The sequence below is a fragment of the Frankliniella occidentalis genome, unplaced genomic scaffold (assembly GCF_000697945.3).
Source record: "Frankliniella occidentalis isolate FOCC.00 unplaced genomic scaffold, Focc_3.1 Scaffold9, whole genome shotgun sequence".
Classification (NCBI taxonomy): Eukaryota; Metazoa; Arthropoda; class Insecta; order Thysanoptera; family Thripidae; genus Frankliniella; species Frankliniella occidentalis.
Genome location: NW_026267139.1, coordinates 985,088 through 1,007,384, shown reverse-complemented (window position 1 = coordinate 1,007,384; position 22,297 = coordinate 985,088). Strand labels below are relative to the sequence as shown.

Genomic DNA, 22,297 nt, shown 5'->3' with positions numbered 1-22,297 from the left:
GCAAGGCACGGCCCGGCCATGAGCGCAGCAATTAGCGATCTCTCTCTCTCTCTCTCTCTCTCTCTCTCTCTCTCTCTCTCTCTCTCTCTCTCTCTGTTTCTCTGTGTCTCTCTTCCTCTTTAGCGCTCCCCCGTTAACCCGTCGCATCCAGGAGCGTCATGCAGCGGGTATGGTGCCGCGCGCGTCGTGTGCAGCTCACATTCTCATACTAACGACCCGGGGGGTCATTCACCACACAGAACCAAGAAGGATATTACAAGACACCAAAGCCTTTCAAGACTTCGAAGATTTTTCAAACATCTTCCTAAAAAAAAACAAATTAATCCGACAATTTTGTAAAGGTGATCCAAGAATTTCCCAAACATTTCCATGGAAAAATTGCGCCCTTGCTAAAAACCTAAAATTCTCTTAAAATTTCCAAGAATTTTCCAAGCATTTTGCCCGATTTTGCCATGAAGTCCACGGCCCTTTTTCCACCCCCCGGGGCCCACCGTACCGCACGGTCGGTTGCTCACACGAGTGGTTGGGAAGGGAGACAGGGAGGTATCATCGGTCGGCTCCTCCCTCGTTAGGCGAAAATGTTGGACGTGGGGTTTAATAAAGATGAGGGAGATGAGCGGGAGATGAGCGGGAGGGAGGGAGAGAGGGAGTGAGAGGGAGTGAGAGGGAGAGAGAGAGGGAGAGAGAGAGGGAGAGGGAGAGAGAGAGAGCACTCTCCCGGCAGGTAAAACCAGCGCAAGGACGCCCCCCCCCCCCCCCTAGCCCAGCTGCCCTGCTGCCCATCTTCCCAATTTTCGCGCCAAATAGACCGCAAAGTCTCTAATGCGATGCGTCCGCATGTCGGCCCGAGCGGCGGCACGTGCCTTCATGCACACACACAGACACACGGGCACAGACAGACGAACAGACAGACGGACGGACGGACGGACGGACGGACAGACAGACAGACAGACAGACAGACAGACAGACAGATGCAGAAAAAAAGAGCGCTACACAACAGTGTTCGATGACACAGTGATGGGAAAATTACAAAACTTATTGTTTGGAAAGCAGTTGTCCCGTGCCATCATGTAATACGATACAGTCAGTGGCCCATATTTCGGACGAAATTCGTCGCATTTTCTTGATAACTCCTAACTTATTAGAAGTACGAAATTCGGCGCGGGAATGAAGAAACTAGACCCTATGCCCTACCTTTTCCCGTAGTGCAAAGTTTCATACCTGAATTTGTTTGCCTGCAAGAGCCCGAAATGTTCTGTCCGAAATTGGGAACAGAAGGTTCTTAATTTCGGACAAACTGTCCCTAATTTCGGACAAAACCGTTTGCCGCTCATGTACTGGCTCGGAAAACAGTTTTAGAGATACAGGCGGGTAGGGCGGGTTCTTCCGATGAAAACAAGCCCTCGTACGACATTTTTGGTTCAGAAATAGGGTTTTCAGAGGCGTTTTCAACAATGCTTGCATCTAAAATTCTTAAAAAAGCGCAAAAGTTTTAAAAAGACTTAAAATTGTGCTATATCTCAAAAACTATAAGAGATAGAGGGAAACCGACGAAATTTTGGCCCAAAGGGTCGTCAAATGATGTGATTACCTAAAGATAAGACTTTGATTGGTACCTTATGAAGGAACGGAAGGCCGATTCAAAAGTGTCCGAAATTGGGGCCTTTTCGTATTTTGTCCACAGAAACCAAACGACGGTCCGTATCACCAATCCGAAAAATGGAGTAAGCTCAGAAATAGTGCTAGTATACTACATCCAAAAACTAGACTTCTATCTTACACGGCACCTCAGTGCTGACCAGGAGAAGTTGAACAAAGATTTTTGTCGCACATATTTCACAAGCGGTTTTTGAACTTTAAGCGCGTGCCGTTCAATGGGGAGAAGTTTGATTGGGACCGCACTAGTTGTATGTTAAAGAGGACTTTTTCACCTTTCATTTGACGTCCCGGAAATTGAAATTGGTGAAAAACTATCGGATTTACGGTCGCCTAAAGCCAAAGACCCAATTTTGTCCGAAATTAGGGCTCATGTCCGAAATATGGGCCACTGACTGTACATTAATAAGTAACAGCGCAAAATAATACAACAAATAATAACGGAGGTAAAAAAAAAGAAATAAATAAAAGAGGAGCACGTCGGCCGCCTGCGAGCCGGCAGGTAGGCAAGCCCGCAGCGCACCGGAGCACTACGAAACCCATGGTGCTGCCTACCCGCCAGGCGCCGTGAAGCGTCTTCTTCGAGGGGGTCAGTGCAAGAGGGGGGCGAGGAGGTGAGATACAAAGGGGGTAGAGTGACACCTTTTCATTTATTTATTTATTTATTTATTTATTTATTTAGCTCGCCCTCCGCCAACCGACCACGCCATCGCCACGGACTCTGGCTGTGAGCAGCGACTGTCGGGCGAGTGCCAGGTCAAATAAGAGGTGGAGCGTCGTGACTCCACCCCAACGAAAAGGATTCACCGGACAGCGAGGAGGGTCGCGAAGCCACAACCGGTGCGCAGGGCCGCACACTTCTACTTCGCAAACTGTTTGTCGTGATGATTACAACGGGTGGGTCATTTCCTTCAAGAGACACGCAAAAGTGTGCAAAATTGAAACATTATTCATTATCGACATAGTGTTTTTTTTTTTGTTGTTTTTTTAAACCATCAAAACTTTTGTTTTAGAAAACGGTGACAAGAAAAGAAAAAGTGGACAAAGGGGTGTTGTCTCTCGTCCAACGAGGCATGACGACTTTTCACTCCCGTGGATGGTTTCATTGACGGCCGTCTCCCTGTCTGCTGCCCCCCGCGACCAGCGGACATATTGTCTAATGTTCTCCTCGACTGCGCGGGCTTACGACTTTAGTGTCGCCCCTCGCACCGAAGCAGAGGGCCCCTCCTGTGCAGAGGGCCGGAAAACGGAAGACCCCCCCCCCTTCTCTCCCTCCCTCCCTCTCCCTCCCTCCCTCTCACACACACACTCACACACACGTACCCGTTACTTGCACCATCCAGAGACACATGCAAAGGGAAAGACGGAGTCGACGAGGAAAGGGGTTCATTTAATCATAAATTGAGACCACGCAAAAGCAGAACACTGGAAAAAAGTTGGTAGGCTTACAGGAAAATTTTCCTTGACGCAAGTTGTAAAATTACAATTTGTAATCGTAAAAATACATGCAGTATGTATCGACTTCAAGTCCCTTGCCCTCAGAGATTAAAAAAACGTGTTGTCGTAAATTTACAACTTAAATTATAATTCGAGTTTACAATTCTTTTGAAAATTTACGACGATATTTTTCACAACGACTACGAAACATGCCATTAGCATTGCAATTTTCATAAAATGTGTTGCTGTAAATGGAAACATTTTTTTTTTAAATATCGCAACAGCACGGTAATCCACATAGTTCATCCGCAAAGCTCAACTCGCGCGACCAAACCCACAACTCTCCCCCATCGCGCAACGACTGATACCGCATAATTCGGTGTGTTTAGCGATGCGTCGGCCTGAGTTGGACAGTAAAAGGAAAAGGGCCGACCCGCTCGGGCACACTCCCCCCCCCCCCTCTCTAACTTGACGCAAATAGACGACGACGACTATTGGGGTTGAACAGAAGAAAGCGGGGAAAGGCGGATAGGACGCAAAAGGTTGCGCGCACGATATTTACCGGGGACAATAGGGACAGGGACAAAACACGCCAAGTCAAACATTTCGGTTCGAATAATATAGCAATTATTTATGAGTGCATTCAAATTATTTCGCAGCGGGAATTATTGCCAAATAGGCCCGGTCCGATTCTAAACCTGTCTGCGGTACAAAACAACTCATCGACCTGTGACTGCCTGTGACCTCCGCTCTCTTGGTCTTCTTTCTTCTTTCGCTTCAGATTCCACACCACTACCGGGGAATGATCGTGCTCGGCGGATGGATCCCCCGCGAGGCCGTTCCCGTTGCCATGTGGTCCTCGTCCAAGTCCGAGAGGCTCTGCGGAAGCCACCGCGGCCGCCCTCAAAGGGGTCGTTCCCGAAGGCAAAATACAAAATACCACCCGCAAGACTGAGAGCTGCCAGCTGCCGCGCGAGGGGCGTCAGTAAGTGGATAGGGGATGAGAAAAGGGGGGGGGGAGGGCTATCTTTCCTTCAATATACACAGGAAAATTTTGCACGACTCGCGCCTAGGGATAGGGATTTTAAATTTCCGGAAAAGTATTTTGGGGAACTTTCTCAAGAATTTGTGTAGAAAATAATCTCTTATTTTGTCATTTTTTTTTCAAAAAAATCTGGAAAAGTTTCACATTTTTCCGTAAAAAAATATCAGACTTTAAAACCCGTACTCGCCCGCTCAGTCGGCCCATAGCCGGCCCTCTCGATCCGACAGCAAATTCGACGGCACGCGTGACCTCGCGTGTGGGCGCAGACACGCACTAAGCAGACAGGAGAGGGGGGGTGTCCCGAAGCGATAATGGGGCAAAAGTCCTAATGCTTCGGAGAGGTCTTAATTCTTGTAATAGCCACGAGAGGCGAGTACGACTGGACGCAGCCCTCTCCGGACCAATTACTTCCTTTCCATTAATTTGTTCGGTTACCACGCACGCGCACGAGAGACAGAGAGAGAGAGAAAGAGAGAGACAGAGAGAGAGAAAGAGAGGAATCATCAGCAGCAAACCACTGCAGACCGGAAGTGCGCGCCGAGTTTTAGGGCCCCGTTTACTGTGTCAGTGCCTGTTCAGTAGCCGCGGCACACGACATGGCGTTGCACTCGCAGCATCCATGCAGAAATGGATTGAAGTCGATCGACATCGACATTTGCTCGAAAAAACGCGTGAAGTAGTCGCTCAAATCCCAGGGAATCCACCAGGTCGAATCGACGCATCGGATCGACGTTAGTGCAATTTTAATTTATAGCAGGGCGGCACCCCGCGCCCACCTTACCTCGGCCTCTGTCCGGTCTACACACTGTACCACCAGCTGCAGCGTGCGCCACAAAGTCACCCAAAATGTCACGAATATTAATTCTTTCTTCCCACTTCCAAAAACACGACTGTCCCCTGTCTCTGTCGCTCTTATCCAACCCTAGCAAGCGAGAGACGGCAGACATTCGGGTGGCGGGCCGGCCAGCGAAACCTAGCTGACCGATCAAAAACACTACATGAACAAAACTCACCGAGAGTGATGCCACGACAAAGAGCCTCTCGAAGGTGACAACGACGACGACGAGGTTGCCTACTTCCAGCGAAAGGGTTCCGTCCCTCCCTCTGCACTTGATGTGTGGTAGTACTTCCGCAGGCCGGACGCGACAACGCCGCCGGTGTTCTTTGTTGTTGTTGTTTTGTTTACAATGTATTCCAGTCGGAAGGCAAGCACAACACTGTCGCACTACTACTCGCAGGTGGCGAGGCCCGTGACGACGACGACGAGTTCGTCACACAGCACGTCACAGCAGCACAGAACACACGCGATACGGTTTAGTCACACGAAACAAGCACACGCGGCACGACGACGACGCGCCTCTCTCTAGTGACCGATCGGTCGTGTGACAGAGAGGCTGCCCGTCAGTCACACGGCACGCCGCACAAACACGACTGTCACGCGTCACGTCACGGTGCCGGTGTGTGTAGTGTAGGCCCGTCACACGCAAACACACCGCGTACGCACACGGCGCTCGCGCCGCACCGCGCCGTCACACACACAACGTCCGCCTCGCGCGGACCGTCACAGCTGACTGCTCGGCGGCGCGGGCCGAGGAGGGGAGGGGTGGCGCGGCGCGGCGCCGGTCGGAGAGGAAGGGGGGAAGGGAGGGGGGAGGGGCTGGCGTCACCGCGCCGGGCCGGCCGGGCCGAGCCGAGGGGCCCAAACCGACAAGCCCTCCCCGCCGACAGCCCCCCTCCCCTCCCCGGGCGCGTGCCGGCTCGACTTCCCTCCTCCCTCCGTCGTCGTCGGCGTAGTACAGTGCAAGTACGACGCCGGCCTTCCCCCTCCCCACCAACACCTTTTCCACTGGCGTTGGTAAATTAAACCCAACGCACAATACTGATAATGAGCAAAAGATTTGGGTTGTGTAAAATAATACATCATACAGTCTTGAAAATTACTATTATAATTGACACAGCATTTATTTCACTCACATGAAATGTTTGAAGTATAAGCATTATACAGGAACTGGAACAGTACAGGTACTCGGGGTAGACTCTCGTTATAAATTTCAATCATCACTGCTACTTTCTGATAGGTTGTGTTCAGGAAGTATTTTTCTTGTCACTTTAACTCTTCCCTTTCCTCGCTTAGATGGTTGTCTCCCCAACAGTCTTGTGGCGTTTCTAGCTTCAGCCGCCTTCACCACGGAAATGGCTTTCATTTTGGCTTCCTCCATGGCTTTCTGATCCCTCTCTCTCTGGGGTATGCTGTCATCTCTCTTTCTGCGAGCCAAATCATCAACAAAGGCAGTTCTGCTTTCCAGACGCTCGCGAGTGACCCACCCTGGCTGAACACCTCTTGCATCCGCAGCCTCAACAGGATTTGGGATCCTGGGCCTTGCTGGTTTCCTTGGCTTATTTGGACGTATACCTCCAAAGAATACTTTTGGGCGCTGCGGCTCAGGAACAGCCTCAGAAACATTCTCTGCACCCCATGGATCTTCTTCCCAGTTCATGTCTGTTAAGGCAGCCAGTTCAGAAGATAGACTTGCTCCTTCTGCAGAAACACTAGGCCTGTCTGAAAAACCTGTGGAAGATCCACTCCCACTACAACCAGGCAAATCATGGAACAATCCACTCCCACTTGGCACTGCATTAGTGATCTTTGTGGAAGATGCTCTGGGGGCAGTTTTTGTTGAAACATCTTCCTCTTCAAAATTTTTAAATTGTTTCCTCTTTGTTTGGTCACTTTTCTTGCGAGTTTGCACTTTCTTCCTCTGAAGACCCTTTGAATTCTGCCTTGCTGTAGAAGTTGCACTTTGCTCGTCATCAGATTCAACGTCAGAACTCACTTTAGATGCAGGTTGTTTTGAGAGCTGCCTACCACAGGTTTGTTTCCTCTCACTCAAATTTTCAAACTGAGTTGTCGATTTTGACTCCCCTTGAGTGGATGATATTTGAAGATTATTTGAAGATTTCAAACCCACCCTCTTCACTCCTGTAGAAGTTCTCTCACGGGGAACTAAAGGGGCCCTCACAGGGAGCTCATCACAAGTATCAGAGTTACTCTTTGCCTCATGACCACGGTTATCAGAAATTTCTACATCTGACTCATCATTATCAGAGGCCACACGTTTGCTTTTGGCTTTGGTTCTCTTAGAATTTGTGTTATTAGATGCTCGTGGTTTCTTTGAAGACGGTTTTCGTTTTGTTGTTGCTGTTGAGGTTGTAGGTTTTGGATCAGGATCATCAACACTGTCACTATCTTCTTCATTTCCCATTAAATTAACAGCTTTTTGAACTCTCTTGCTCATCTTGCTCAAGCCTTCAACCAGATGAGGTTGAAAATTAAAATAGGAATCAATTGAGCGCTGACTCTGAAAAAGACAGACAGGAAATATAAGACTGCTTTTGAGTTGGAAATTCAGAGTTAACTCTTCTCAATATATAATGGAAACATAACATACAGCTCGAGATGACCATCTTTTTGAGACAGGCAATAAAATTTCATCCGTTTTCTGCACAGTCCAACCAAACTTTGACTTTGCATACAGTCTTAAGGCTGGTAAATCTAGTGCACCCCATGAAAAAGTCTCCTCAGAGTTCTCCACCGAGGGACGTAAGTACGCCTCAACAACTGCTTGACTTGGGAAACCTACAAAAATATATTTTCACGAACAATTTATTACAGGCTATGGTGAGTACAATTAAAGATGTGTTGCCAGCAAAAGACAACATACTGTACCTTCTGAAAATTTGACATTTTTTAACTTTTTGTCCAGTAGCCTCATGTTGTTTGATTTATGAGGACGACCAGAACTCCACCATTCCTTGAATTGACTTAACCCTTTCAAGGCGCTTTGTATGGGATCAGATTCTATTTTACATTGGAATGCAGCAACTATTTCCATTGCTGTTACTGGACCTACGCCTTGAATCCCTGTAGTATAATCACTTCCCACCAACAGAGCAAGTTGTATGAGCTGCTCTCTGGAAAGTTCTAAGAACAAAGGACATTTAAAAGAAGACATGACATGATATGCAGCACAATATCACTGCACAAAGTATGACTTACTAAAGTAATGATTTATGTTGGTTGATGTAAACTGGAGTACATGTTTCTTCTGATTAAAAAAGTTTTTGTAGACTTTTCTCCCTCCAAAAAGCCATATGTCACTGTCATCTGTTATGCTACCTTCTGTCAAGGAGATTGCATCAAGAAATGCACACTGAGCTTCAGCTTCCATTGGAGCAACAATGTAAGGTAAGCCAAAGAGCTGAAGTAACTCCTGTAAAATTAAAATTAGATAAAAACCAAAAAATTGGCATAAAAGGCAACATTTATTAGGACAAGAACTTATTGTTTTTCCTGTCTTACCTGTGCTTCTATACACATCTGGTCTGTGATACTTGCTGCAAGGCGTTCTTGCCGTCCCCTTTCTCTTTCAAGATCAATATTCTCTGCTTCAAGAGATGCCTGAAATAAGTCAATTACAAGTGAGATTTTTTTTTAAAGAACACTACTTAAAGTGATGGTACTTTATCTGTGATTTTCGTTACCTCCATTGTATTTAAATCTAATGATGATGTTGGTAATTTTGGAGACAATGGGGGTGCAATTGAAATCCTCTCAGCAGAGTCTAACTCTTCTTCAGAGGATATACTACCTAAGTCATTATTTCCTAGAGCTACATTTTGATGATCAGTTTGTTCAATATTGTTATCCTCTTCTTTAATCATCACTTCCATTCTTGCATCAGAGTGAGATTTGGGATAAGGTCCAATATTCTCTTGTTCACCTTCACTTTCGCTGGATGAAATTTTTTCTAAACTTTCAGGTTCACTATTAGAATCAACCTCTATCTTTACTGAAGTGAGTATCTCAGTTTGATCATTGTTAAAGATATCTGCAAAAATGTCATCTTCTGGGGCACTTGTTGCTTTTATAACTATTTCTAGAGGCTTCTTTGAAACAGAAATGGAGCTAACAAATTCTTGGGAATCACTCTTATGATTTTTCATTTGTTTTGAGTTTATATCAAACGATTGTTCTAATTTCACTACTGGCTTGATTTTCGAACTGTTCTGTTTTTCCACTTTATTCTCAAATGGCTTGGTTTGAAAGATGTCTGCAAATATGTCATCTTCTGGTTTTTCTCCTGGGCATACAATTATTTCAAGTTTCTTTTCTTCACCTTGTCTCTCTTTTCTATTCTTTTCATCTACACTTAAAAGAGATTGGCCAGTTACTGCAGTACTTGAATCAGATTTGTTTTGTGATTCATTATCTCTGAGAGTTCTAGTTTCAGAATTTTTCCCAAGATCCTCATTGTCTGAAATACTACTTTCATTAAGTATCAAGACCTTTTGAGGAGGGCTTGTATCACTTGAGTTGTGCTTTGATTCAACATCAGAGGAAATACTTTCCGATTTTCTTTTCTGATTTTTAACTGTACTCAATCCAATACTGTTCACATCATCATCATCATCATCATCAGACCAACTATCTAACAGTATTTTGTCTGGTAAACCTTCAAGCTCCTCTTTACTAGTCTCAGTGAATGCTTTAGCTTTCTTAGGTACCAGTTCGTGGCTTACATGCTTTTCCTGCTGAGTTTGGACAATTTTTTGCATCATATTTTCAGCCATTTGTGCAATGAATTCCACTTGTTCATTGTACAATGGGTTATCTTCAGTTTCTTCGACCTCTTTTACTTCAGTCTTTGAAGAATCAGATTGTTGAGTGCTTTGGGCTGGGCCAGTGGGATCTGTAAAATTGCAACTTTAACATTAGTGCAAATTTTAAGGATAACACAAATGATACATGTGTATGCTATATACCTTTGCAAAGAATAAAGCGAGTTTTAGAGTCTGAAGCAATTCTTTGGGAAGAGGAACCAATAACGGTATTGTCCTCAATAATTTCTACACCTTGCGCAGCCATCAGCTCTTGTAATTCGTTTATTCGCATTACTTTTCCACCCATCTCCTTTTCAGCTTGTTCCAATGACACTTGTACATTACGTCTTTTCAGAAGACGACCAAGCTGAAAATTGGAGAATTCACCTGATTCCTAGACAGACAAAAAAAGAGGATATGCTAATAAGAGAGTACATACGATTGAATGTGAATACATAATTGTCATCTCTTTATTAAATTACCTCTGGCATTTCGTGAATACGACCCCACGAATTTTGTTTCCTTGTTTCTTTTAGATCACTCAAAATGTCGTGTCTGACATCAGGAGGAAGCGAAAGAAATTCTTCACTATGGACATCAAGAGTATGCAAATCCACCTTAAATCCATGTGCCAGCTGGGAGCTGCTGGGCTTTACATCAGGCTCACTATCACTATCACTGGCCAACTCACTACTCTCCATGAAAGCTTTCAATTTTTCTTGAGTCTCATCTTCAGATCTAAAGAGCACATTAAATTTGTTGAAGGTACTTTACACTTGGCAGGGACTACAATTAGGAAAGATTTGCACCTACCCCGAATCTAGTGCATTTTCAGGTAGAGGAGGTAGTTCAAACATGTCCTCTCGAGGAGCAATATCAGTCTGAGTCTCTGCAGGAACTTCTGATCCATGAAGCATTTGTCGAACTGCTTTTCTCTTGGCAAGATTTTTTAGGAGCCTCTCCTTGGCTTCCGACGCATTTTGAGATGCTTGTGCCTTTTGTTTCCTACGGGCAGCCTGGAAATAAATCAATGAATAAAGATCTAGGTGTGATAAAAATACATTAACAACAATTGAAATACTTACAATGGTTTGCTTCTTGAGAAGGGGAACACCACCATCAAACACAAACACAGGTTTGATTTTGTAGAACATTAGTTTGCAGACTCGATGAAACAACCCAAGAAGATGTGCATTGGCAACAGGCGCGCCCCTGGAGTCCTGATAACCCTTCATCATTTGATGCAACCAAATGGAAACATCTTTATGCCATTAAGGAAACTTTACCAGAAGAAAATCTAAATACTGAATAATTAACTTGCAAAACATGATGCAATTGGGTAATGGCTGGAAAATTTAACGAAAGAACCTCTCTCCATTTGGGTTGATGCTGTCAACAGATGTACTACATTTGTTCTTAATCTGACAATCATTAAAGGATACCGACTGCTAAAACTTTATTCTCCAGACTCTCAAGGGGTACAGGCTTCCCGGCAGCCTCCAAAAGCTTCCAGAGTCCGTGTACACCCATGACGAACTGATTGTTGAGCGAAGCACTGGAGATAATACAGATGTCATTGATCACTCACTCCATCATTCACTCATCCATTCAATAAATCATCATCAACTACACATGACAGAGGGCTTTCAGCAAGAAGTTCCAGCCTCCAGCATTCAACATCAACTCTACAAACAAAAACAAACAAGGGGAAAGGGAGAAAAGAACACTAAGAACAAGAACTTGGAACCAGACCTACCTACTGCAAACCCAAAATGGTTGAGAAATAGTTACATTCCTATCCCCCAGAACAGCAACCAAAACCTAAGTTTTAAATGGAATTCGTGAAATTTTGAGCATGAGGTATAGTATCTTATTTTCTCAGTTGATCTGTCAGGTTTACCTAGTTCAATTTCTTTTTGTTGGTTAGTTTACCAGCCTGGCAATTTGACAGGTCGATGTTCTTCTTTTCTCTCACAATACTCACATGATATTTCATGGCAGACGACAAGCACCACACCATGACGAAGGGAGTTGACAAATTAATTCTGGAAGATGACAAGAAAGATGAAGCAGAGATTGATGAAGAACAACAACTTAACGACGATCCTGACGAAGATGACATCTCCCCAGAAGGTTTGTCTTACTTTGTTTTGCAGCCCCCATAGTGGATGTCAGAGGATCATCTTGTTAAGGATTTTATTTTACTTTCGTTTGATGTTTCCAATTTCCCAGTCTTATGTAATACTGTGGCCTAAATACTTTATTGCCATGAATGTGTGCAATGAAGATGTTGAACCTGGAGAAAGCTTCATGTTGAAATTCTACTTAGGGCTCATAACCTTGTCCTGACAAGTTTTCACACTGTCTGCTTCTTTATTTATCACTTAGCTGAAAGTGCCTGTTATTTCTAGAATTTGCAGCACTTAACAGTCAAATGGACCAGCTGAACTCAGCCTTGGACGTCTTGGAAGAACAAAACGATATGATTCATGCAAAATTAGTGGATTTGCTTGAATCGAACCGAGCGGCAAGAAAGCAATTCAAAGAAGAGCAAGAAAAAAAGTTAAAGGAAACAGCTGACAAAAAGTAAGACATTATGTATATGAAATATCTATCTTTTAAAAATGGGAAAATTGAATCCTTCTCTCATTAAAATTGTTATTCAAAGTTGGCTATTTCATGGGCAACATTCCATTTAAAAGTTGTTACAATTATAATTCTTATAAGGTGATCAGTATTAAAATAAACAGAAATTTTAAAAACACAGCAATAATTTTTTCTTTGACCAACACCTGCACGATGAGGATTATTATTAAATAACAAGTTTGCTTGATAGAGGAGAGGACACCATATATTTACAACAACTTACAACAGGTAAAGAAACTGCACTAAAGAAAATCACAACACCCCTAGTTGAGAAGAGTCCACATAAATGCAGTTGAACAATACCAAGAATTTCTACAAAACAAGAAAAATCACAAAAATTCCAATTTTAATTTCTGTATCTCATATTTGGATATCTAGGATGATCGGCTGGAGGAGGATCCTGTAGGGGAAGATTGGAAGAGGGGCGGAAGGCTCTCTTCTTCTACTTCTACAGAGTCTGGTAATTCTTCTTCACCTGAGGCAGTGACAAAACGGCCAACATATTTTCTGCCCCTTACATCGACAGCCCAGTTGTAGTCTGTCACTTTTTCTAAACAATCTTCAATAGTCTTGTCAATGTTGTCTGGAGTGATATAAGACACGGAAAGCTCCTATAACACAAACAGTTGAATTAAACATTGTCATTGTAGGATAAATAAGGGTATGAACTGACACCTAATAAAATAGTTCCTACCTTCTCCTTTCTGATATATTCCTCAATCTCTTGAAGTCGTTGCTCCTGTTGCTTTTCTTCCTCTAGAATTCTTTGATGAATTTCTTCCTCTTTCATTTTCCTTTCCTGTGCTAATCTTTCGTTGCGTTTAGCAGCTACCTCTTCATTCCATTGTTTGATACGCAGAAGACCTTCCGCCCATTCCGCATCTTCTTCAATAGATTTTTGACCTGCTTCAGCACTACCTGCGGCATGCTTTTGGTTCTCCTCTTTACAAAATTGACTGTAAAAGTGAAACAAAAACAAGAGCTCAACAACATTGACCAACCTCGCTGTGCAAGAGAACCAGGCAAGTGAATCAAATTTCAAAGCACTATCCACACAGGCTTACGCTATTGAGTCAACGAAACGTCTGTGGCGGTGTCCAAGCCTGCTCAACTCTTCCCATTCATCTGGATCGTGTTGGGGCATTTCTGGGACTTTAAACCACTTGGTTTTGGCCAAGCCCAAGCCCCAGGGTTTTCGGGGCCGGACCCCTCTCGATTGCTGAAGGCACACAGCATGCTGGGCCGCCGTCGCGTCCAAACCAATTGATACAGCTGTCCTCTTCAAGACTTGCGGCCCCGAGCGAAGCATTACGCCTCTTTTGACGCGATTTTAGCAAAAGCCTGAACACTCCTCAGTGGACACAAACGAATCCTCTAACCTCAAACCATTCTCGTCTGCTGGTGGTATGAGAAACTCGACAGAAAATTTCTTTTTCATAACAAGCTGACTTTGCTGACGTCACACCTCACAGTTCTTCCTTCCATCTTCCACGACTGGACAATCCATCTATGTATCTGACGTTTGGCGTTTGAGTTCTTGTGGGTCATTGTTCCGAGTCGGCATTTTTCTACTTTGGAACCCAAAATCGACGATTTTCCCATTTTTGTACCACAACTGGTGTTTGCAGGTAATTTATTCTCTGTTGTTCAGGGTGGACAAATGCTTAGTGGCATACTTGTCTAGAAAACAGGTTTATTGTGAATGGGAGCTTGACAGTTCATTTTCACCTCTCATTCGTCTGTATGACCACTGTAGTATCATTTCATGTGGTGTTCATTTTGTATTTGGTGAAAAAATTGAAATTTACATTAGTTGTCAAGTTTGCTCACTTTTTTCTTTGTTCCTTTTCAATAAAATTGAAAATTTGAAGTTTTTGTAGGTTATGTCTGTGAGTCAGCAAGTCAGCAAACTTATTATAAAGTGCCATTCGATACCATACCATACATACCATAATCATTATGCGGACAATATATGTTATCACTTGTAACCCCCAATGGTCAATTTAAATTGCATTCAAATCCAAACCTTTTAAGTCATCTAGGAATGAAATGTTTTCAAATTTTAAGATGGTCAAGGAGGTTAGATGTTCAGTCATCCATTTAGAAAGAATTATTTTGTTAAATGTATCCAAAAACATTTTTTTTTATCAATGTGTTATTTCTTTCTTAAAAATTTAATTTTCCTCTTATTCCCAGTTTAATCTAAGAGTGCACATATTAAACAATATCTCTTTATCTTTCATGTCACAGTGAAGAGTTGAAGATGGTGGCTGCCATGGAGGTTTCAACAGATGTCGAGATGAAGAGTGCAGACAGTCCTGCTACAGATGCTGAATCAACAGATTCCAAGAAAGATGTAGATCTTCTGAGCATTGCTGACATCCGAGAACATGCTAAACAAATTGAAAAGGCCATTCAGACCAAGGAACCACGATTCATTCTTCGAGTTCTTCGGTCTCTCCCCAATACCAGAAGAAAACTGAATGCTCTGGTGCTGAGAAGTATCATTTCCAGTCTGTATACTTACTCCTCTGCTGATCGTGAAGCTCTCCTGGCCTACGTAGATGAACCTATGGACACTGATGGTTCTACAGGAAGTCAGAAAATTCGCAGTGGGAAGCCTTCCACAACACCTTTGTTGCCTGAGGTTGATGCCTACATTAATTTGTTGGTGTTGGTGAGGCTCATAGATACTGGTAAACATCAAGAAGCCGTGCAGTGCTCAGAGCAGTTAATGGCAAAGCTAATGAATCAAAATAGGCGCACATGTGACCTGATTGCTGCAAAGTGCTATTTTTACCATATGAGAAGCTATGAGCTTATCAACCAGCTCGAGAAGATCAGAGGATTTTTCCATGCAAGACTGCGTACTGCTACTCTGCGTAATGACTTTGAAGGACAAGCTGTCTTAATTAATTGCCTTCTCCGAAATTATCTGCAGTACAATCTCTATGACCAAGCTGACAAACTGGTTTCAAAATGCAACTACCCTGAAACAGCAAGCAACAATGAATGGGCTCGTTTTCTGTATTACTTGGGTCGTATCAAGGCAGCACGCTTGGAATACACTGCTGCTCACAAGCACCTTGTTCAAGCTTTGCGCAAAGCTCCTCAACACGCTGCAGTTGGCTTCCGTCAGACTGCTCAGAAGTTAGCAGTAACAGTCGAACTTCTCCTTGGTGATATTCCTGAGAGGCAAATATTCAGGCAAGCAGCTTTGCGCCGATCTCTGGGACCATATTTTCAGCTTACTCAAGCTGTAAGAATGGGCAACCTTCAAAGATTTGGTGAAGTTCTAGAGAATTTTGGCTCAACTTTCCGAGTTGACCATACCTATACCCTTATATTGAGATTGAGACACAATGTCATCAAAACAGCCATCCGGGCCATTGGTCTTTCTTACTCGCGCATCTCACCAGCTGACATTGCGAAAAAACTTGGCCTTGACTCCCCTGAGGATGCAGAGTTTATTGTTGCCAAGGCTATCCGTGATGGTGTGGTAGAAGCTACCCTTGATCCTGAAAAAGGGTACATGCGAAGCAAGGAAAGTGCAGACATCTATTGCACCAGAGAGCCACAGCTAGCCTTCCATCAGAGGATTTCATTTTGTCTAGATCTTCATAATCAGAGTGTTAAAGCTATGCGATATCCTCCCAAGTCTTATGGAAAGGAGTTGGAATCTGCTGAAGAGAGACGTGAACGTGAGCAGCAGGATTTGGAACTTGCCAAGGAAATGGCTGAAGAGGATGATGATGGCTTCCCTTGAACGTGAAGATTTTGTCTTATAACATTCTTACTTACATTGGTACACTAAAATCTTCAACTTAAGGAATTTCTATTGTTTTTCAGCCAGATGAGTAACATGTCTTTTCCATGATTTCAAAATAACAAACTTGTAAAAAATTGGAATAAATATCTTAGATAGTTTTAAGTTGTTTAACTCTCAAATATCACTAGTAATAGATCTAGAGTGTGCTCAGTTGTTGAAGAAAATGGATGAGCGGTCAAAAACAAGGTGGTCAAAAATGACGGTTTTCTTGAAAAATAAATTAGAAATAAAATTAAGCACACCTTATCTTAAAAGAACAAAGATTAATAGTTTTAAAATTTGTTCCATGGAACCAGTTAAAAGCCCATTCCACATTTTTTTTAGCCTGCAAGTCATTGCTAACAGTAGAAATTAAATTTACTGTGCACCACCAGCCTTTCCAATATCAGGTCTTGATTGGATTTCTCCACTAGGAAGTTCTCTGTTAAGTGTGTCAAAAGAGTGAACTGTTTTTTTGTTTTTTCTTCAATTTTTTAATTCTTTTACTTTGATGGGAAAGTGAAATTCATGAAGACAATTGAGAACAGTCTCATTCAATAAATACACAGTGACAGGCATAAAAGAAGTCAAGATATCTTACATGCAGGTCATAAAAGGTCTTTGCCTCAAACACATTAAGAACCAGTTTGTACCAAGTAGATAAAGATGATGTTCTCAGAATGGATTCGGTCTTGTAAATCCAGCTCTGTCAGCTGCTACAGAGAGAGAGAGAGCTAGGTAAACAGGCAGCTTACTTCAGTTTCACAAAACTAAATACGCCTGTAGTGTTCTCAACAACTGCTTTAACAGTAAGTATTTAAATAAAATGTTTACAGGAGAAAAATCTAACACACTGATGCACATGTGATAGTTTCAATGATCAGATGCGTGATATATGTCACTTACAAAACTAAAATGACTGACCATGGGAACAACTTAAAGCTACACCAACTTAATCACAGATCACACATGATCATTCAGAAGTATGGATTAAGGAATTCAATATATTTCATTCAGACAGAACTCAGCGTTTTATCGATAAATAACAAGAGGTCAGAGATTTCTCACAAACTGATGCTGGGATTTTTGTGGATTCAGATCAATAAAAGTCTGACTGAAATCACATTGTATAATATTTGCTTAAAATTTAAATACTGATAGTATTATGTTGAGCTCTCAGACAGTACAAGGACAAAATCTGTAGTGTTGACATGAAAAATATCTAGTATCTATGATAAAGGATATACATAGATAAGGGAGCTTAGTGATATTGATGATCGCAGTAGAGATAGTATTCAAATGATAATCAATATTTCATGATTCACACAGTAAATATATCTACAGTAAAAACATTTCATTTACAAGGAACATAAAACTGCTGATATGAAAAGGGTAGATTGAACCAAACACTACCTTTTAAAAAAGCGGTATAAACATTAATTGAATACCTACAATATTAATATTGCCAGCAACACTTCCTGCCTTGTAAACAATACATTAAGTCAGAAACTTATTAAAAACAATGAAGGATATGGCACTGTTAACCAAATTTAATGGATATTTATGCAATCCTTGTAAATCCTTATTTTTAAAAACGTAATACGGAAGACACCCCAGACAAAAGTTTACGAATACATATTTATGAAAACACAATGCAAGTTGATATGGAAAAAAAATGATAAAAACAAACTCACAACCATACTTGAATTATGGCATGTACTTAACAGGTACAAGAATTAATTGTACAAACATTGAGAACAATAAATTTTGAGGTGATCGGACTCCGTCTTTCAAAAACCTTTTAAGAGTATCATAAGACACTCTATGTTACTTATTTGGCACTAATCTGTAAATGAATAACAGTACTAATTATAGTACTGTACTTGAATTAACGGGAGTCCAGATTGATGAAGCTTATTTAAAGGACACTTGCGTATTACAGCCTATGCTCACCAAGTAGCACAGTTGCTGTCAATAAGATATGGCACATTGAACAAGAGCTTTGTTTAGGAGAACAATTAGATACAAAAAGCACCGTAACTTTGGAACCCCTCAAAACAAGACATCAGCAATTTCACTCATGAACCACTTAACTGAATTTCTTTTTTTGAAAATGTAACTACCTATCTGCACTCTTGTATGAAATAAATTCTGTCTTTTAAGACCATTATCACAAATTACTGAACTCATAAGCATAGCACTCCAAGTGAAGGAAACAAATGTAGCTGCTGTAAGATGGCTGACATTTTATAAAGAAGACATGTGACAGCTTTGTTTCCAATAATTAAGAGTTTAAGGCCAGAATCACATTCATAGAACATCATGCACAACTAACAACCTATAACTGATGTATTCACAGCCAATTCCTATTCTACAGGGCTCACTCATACACATAGATGCACAGTTAATGGTTAATCTTTAAAAATTTAACACTTTTGGTGAAAACTTCATTTGCAAACAGATACGTAACAAGAGTTCGTAGGACAAGATTCAGGTGAATAACACCTGACAGTACACGAATATTATGAACCAGCCATACACTTATTAATTGTCCAGTAAGAGGGATGAGTTTTGACAATTCTTGATGAAACAGAAGGTTAAAAACAAGTAAGATTTTTACTTGCCACAAAGCGTGTTTACAAAAGAGTCTGCTTCAGAGAAAAAATGATACAAAGACAAGAATAAAAATTTAAATAACTATATATGTAACATGATATATACTTTCTGATGAATATGATAGAGACACACAAAAATGAACTTCATCTGACTAGGCATAAGCTATATTGTCTTTCCCAAAAGATTGTAAAGAAATAACAGACAACGTCCATAATATAGGTAAATGTGATATGGAATATTGTATTACCTGAAATTTGCCCAATCTACACAGCACTCCAGGTAGTAATAACTTACACATCATTAAAGTAAATAAATTTGGTCTACAGTGATAGTAGCCTGATTAATTAAGGATATGATAGTCATTATGAAGACTAGTAGGCCATCATAGGGATTTTTGAAAAGTTGACACATGGAGAAAATGAAAAAATTAGATGTCAGACTATAATCATTTGTTAAATCATTCGTTAAGAATTAAGTATAGTTAGGCCATGTTGGGAAAAATATTTGAGATATTGTGCCAGCACAGATAACATAAATTAAAACAAAAACGAAGTAAAAACTTCAAGAATAAAATTTAGAGAAAGACAACACTGAGAGTTCAAAATTATTTTCAATTAGAACTTTACCTTGCATTTAGAAGGTATATCAGCCCCCCCTCCCCTTCCCCAATTTCTTTTAAGCCCGTCTCTTTCCTATTTCCCAATTACCTCCAAACAACTTTAGCTTTCCGACCTCATAACTTTTAAAATCCTAGTAAACATTTAACATGAGCTGAGTTACTTGGTTGGCCAAAGAGATTCACAACACAAGCTCATTGTCAAAGGGCAAAATAAATAAAGTAAACAATTCCCCTGGAAGACATTTTACACATTTAAGACAAGCTTGGATATGACGAGAACAATGTGAGGGAGCAAAAGGGAAAGACAGAATTGAAATCGAGAGCCAACACGACGAGATACTCACGGCAAATCCCTTGAACTCTCCTACTCAACTCACAGCCAAAAAATAATAATAAAGCTAGTCGTCTCCTCCTCAACACAGGGTCTCGGTGTTGCCGTACGGGAAGCTGCTCACGCTGGACGAGGACGACGACGACGAGGACGACGGCGGCGCGCCGCCGCGGCCGCCGCCCGGCTTGTGGACGATGGCGGTGGTGGTGGGCGCCGTCGGCGACGAGGCCACGGGCGAGGACACCGGCGTGATGGTGTCGGGCGTGGCCGCACCCGCGTCGCCGCCCTCGATGGCCGTGCTCCGGAGCAGGGGCCGCACGGGGGTGTCGCCGGGCGCGCGCGTTGTCGCCGTCGCCGCCCCGGTCCCGGACCCGTTGCCGGCCCCGACCCCGGCCCCGGGGTCCAGCACCGTCTCGTCCGTCACGGTGAGGAAGAAGGCATTGTTGCCAAAGCGCTCGCGGTCCAGCTGGCGGGCGTGCTCACTCTCGTCGTCGCCGTGGTACCTGAGGGAGCGGAGGTCCGGAGGGGGTTAGAGGTAGGACGCTAGGGGGGTCATCCAGAAAGTACGTCCGTCATTCGCTGTCCAGAACCTTGCCTAGTTGAACCTCCTCCCTGCTGGCTCTCAAAGCGCCGAGTAGGTAGACAGTTTCTTGTCTGCAGAGCATGTGGGTATTGCGGGATGGCCTACCCCGAGTCTCGCAGGCGCCGAACTTCCATAATTTACCGAATGGTTCTGAGATCCCTTACGTCGGAGGTCAAAGGTCGGATGTTATAGGTTGGAAGTTTGGTGATGGAGGCAAAAGGTCGGGGGTGGGGGGGGGGGGGTAGAGGTCGGAAGTTACATGATGGAGGTCAACGGTGAGGTCAACGGTCGGGGGTTGGAGGTCAGAGGCCGGAAGGCAGGTCGGCCTACCTGTGCTGGATGAGGTGGCTCATGAGCTGGTAGTCGCTCTCCTCGGCGTCGCGCAGCGTCTCCTTCTCCAGGAACCTGGCCATGTCCGGGTTGGACATCTCGGACGCGTGCCTGACGCGGTGGTGGCCGGCGTCCGCCAGCGACAGGGTCTCGGTGCGGGAGGGCGACAGCAGGCCGCAGACGGTCTCGAGCTCGTCGGTGATGCTGCAGACAAGGAGGGCAGCGAGGGGTCAGTGCGGGTGGGGCCGGCGCGGGGCGGCGCGCTAAACGACAAGCAGGCCTCCATGCAGATCGTGAAGTAGTCCAAAGGCAGGCGGTAATAATGGCAACGGTATAGAGTTCAGGCTCAGCGCACGCAGGGGAAAGGGGGGGGAGCGGGGCGAGAGAGAGAGAGTAACAGAGCAAACGATAGAGAAGGAGGGGGGGTGGGGGCAGAGGGAGGGAAGAACTCGGTGACAAAGAGTGAAAGGGAAAAAGAGAAAGAGAATGAGACTCACCACAAACCTCGTCCGGGACCATATTGATTTCTGAATCTTGAAAAATGTGACAAGAAAATAAGTAGTGAGCAGTGTGAAGTTTTTAAGAGTGATCAGAAGCAAAGAAGAGAATAAAAGTCCATATGTGAGATATAAGTGCACGCATCATATTTGCAAGCCCCTCTGTTGACCAGCCTACAAAAAGGAAGAGATGAATAATCAACATTAGGCCCATTACTTTGCATACTACGATACGCAAAATAATACGGAAAGAAGTCCAACAAGTAAATTAATATATAACTTTGGCTATTATCAAAGCAGTCCAATGCCAGTTACTTCAAAGTTAGTCAAGACAATATGCTTAGGAACCAACAGAGAGGCCATGACGAAAAGAGAAAGAAGACGGCTGTAAATTGAATACGCCACAGATGCACTAAAGAGAGAGAGAGAACATGCTCATTTCCATACTAGAAGATCAATATTAATTTTTGCGGTACACACTCCCTCTAAATAAATGCTTTCCATTTATAGGCGACTCTAGTCACGAGATAATTTCCAACTTTGTAAAATTCAAGCACCAAAATAATACCTTACAACTTTTAAATTATGGTTATTTTTTTAATTTTTAAATTCATTCATAAAAGGTAATTATTCTTTTAAAATTTCATTTTTTTAAAAGTTTAATTAATTTTTTTAAATTAGTAGCTCTGGTGGTCACCCTACCTGGTGTACTCGGTGTGCATGGTGCGTAGGGCGGCGCGTGCTGCGGGGAGCACCATGACGCGGGCCTGCTTGTCCCAGGTGACGCAGGGGGCGGCGCCGGCGTCCTCCAGCAGGACGGCCGAGCTGGAGCTGCCGACCCTGCCGGCCAGCAGCAGCCCCGAGCCGCTGCCGCCGGCCCCGCCAGCGCCGACGCCGCCCTGGGCCAGCCCCGCGGCCAGCCCGGCCTCCGAGCCCTCGGGCTCCGAGTGCGTCTGGCTGAGCTGGCGCTTGGAAGCGAAATAGGCCGGCGGCAGTGCCGACCCGTCCGACTGCGACTGCGTTCGCATGAAGCGCGTCTCCAGCTCGCTCTAAAATATTTTTTTTAAA

The 22,297-nt window shown here is 43.4% G+C and overlaps 6 protein-coding genes across 8 annotated transcripts in view; 2 read left to right on the top strand and 4 right to left on the bottom strand.

Annotated features, from left to right (window-relative positions):
- The window catches only part of LOC113204065 (sorbin and SH3 domain-containing protein 1), a gene marked incomplete in the record, with an annotated part of 111,520 nt that extends 107,685 nt beyond the window's left edge, over positions 1 to 3,835 (bottom strand). Inside the window, 1 exon segment of the mRNA XM_052275827.1 lies at positions 3,821 to 3,835.
- Positions 3,836 to 6,063: 2,228 nt separating this feature from the next.
- On the bottom strand, positions 6,064 to 11,526 carry LOC113204059 (DNA excision repair protein ERCC-5 homolog). The gene is made up of 11 exons (XM_026419058.2): positions 11,242 to 11,526; positions 10,885 to 11,060; positions 10,613 to 10,815; positions 10,282 to 10,537; positions 9,962 to 10,193; positions 8,681 to 9,888; positions 8,499 to 8,597; positions 8,196 to 8,409; positions 7,866 to 8,120; positions 7,588 to 7,775; positions 6,064 to 7,497 (listed from the first exon to the last, which is right to left on the bottom strand). Exons 1-11 carry the CDS (start codon positions 11,327 to 11,329, stop codon positions 6,190 to 6,192), a joined length of 4,227 nt encoding a protein of 1,408 aa, XP_026274843.1. The 5' UTR covers positions 11,330 to 11,526; the 3' UTR covers positions 6,064 to 6,189.
- A 231-nt stretch (positions 11,527 to 11,757) lies between these two features.
- Positions 11,758 to 12,565, top strand: LOC113204039 (bublin coiled-coil protein). The gene is made up of 2 exons (XM_026419037.2): positions 11,758 to 11,932; positions 12,211 to 12,565. Exons 1-2 carry the CDS (start codon positions 11,794 to 11,796, stop codon positions 12,387 to 12,389), a joined length of 318 nt encoding a protein of 105 aa, XP_026274822.1. The 5' UTR covers positions 11,758 to 11,793; the 3' UTR covers positions 12,390 to 12,565.
- Positions 12,566 to 12,632: 67 nt separating this feature from the next.
- LOC113204038 (probable 28S ribosomal protein S26, mitochondrial) lies at positions 12,633 to 13,850 on the bottom strand. Its single transcript, XM_026419035.2, has 3 exons — positions 13,510 to 13,850; positions 13,140 to 13,401; positions 12,633 to 13,056 (listed from the first exon to the last, which is right to left on the bottom strand). Exons 1-3 carry the CDS (start codon positions 13,752 to 13,754, stop codon positions 12,820 to 12,822), a joined length of 744 nt encoding a protein of 247 aa, XP_026274820.1. The 5' UTR covers positions 13,755 to 13,850; the 3' UTR covers positions 12,633 to 12,819.
- Positions 13,851 to 13,916: 66 nt separating this feature from the next.
- On the top strand, positions 13,917 to 16,372 carry LOC113204036 (probable 26S proteasome non-ATPase regulatory subunit 3). Its single transcript, XM_026419033.2, has 2 exons — positions 13,917 to 14,073; positions 14,696 to 16,372. Exon 2 carries the CDS (start codon positions 14,709 to 14,711, stop codon positions 16,209 to 16,211), a length of 1,503 nt encoding a protein of 500 aa, XP_026274818.1. The 5' UTR covers positions 13,917 to 14,073; positions 14,696 to 14,708; the 3' UTR covers positions 16,212 to 16,372.
- A 414-nt stretch (positions 16,373 to 16,786) lies between these two features.
- LOC113204067 (transient receptor potential cation channel trpm) overlaps positions 16,787 to 22,297 on the bottom strand; it is a 25,100-nt gene continuing 19,589 nt past the window's right edge. For 2 of the 3 annotated variants that reach the window (XM_052277306.1, XM_052277308.1), the window contains 4 exons: positions 21,932 to 22,278; positions 21,230 to 21,265; positions 20,733 to 20,936; positions 16,787 to 20,322 (listed from right to left, as the gene is read on the bottom strand). In XM_052277306.1, the coding sequence (XP_052133266.1) occupies positions 19,902 to 20,322; positions 20,733 to 20,936; positions 21,230 to 21,265; positions 21,932 to 22,278 (1,008 nt within the window). In that variant the 3' untranslated portion in view covers positions 16,787 to 19,901. The remainder of the gene's footprint in view (positions 20,323 to 20,732; positions 20,937 to 21,229; positions 21,266 to 21,931; positions 22,279 to 22,297) is intronic. The other variant, XM_052277307.1, reaches the window with a different exon arrangement.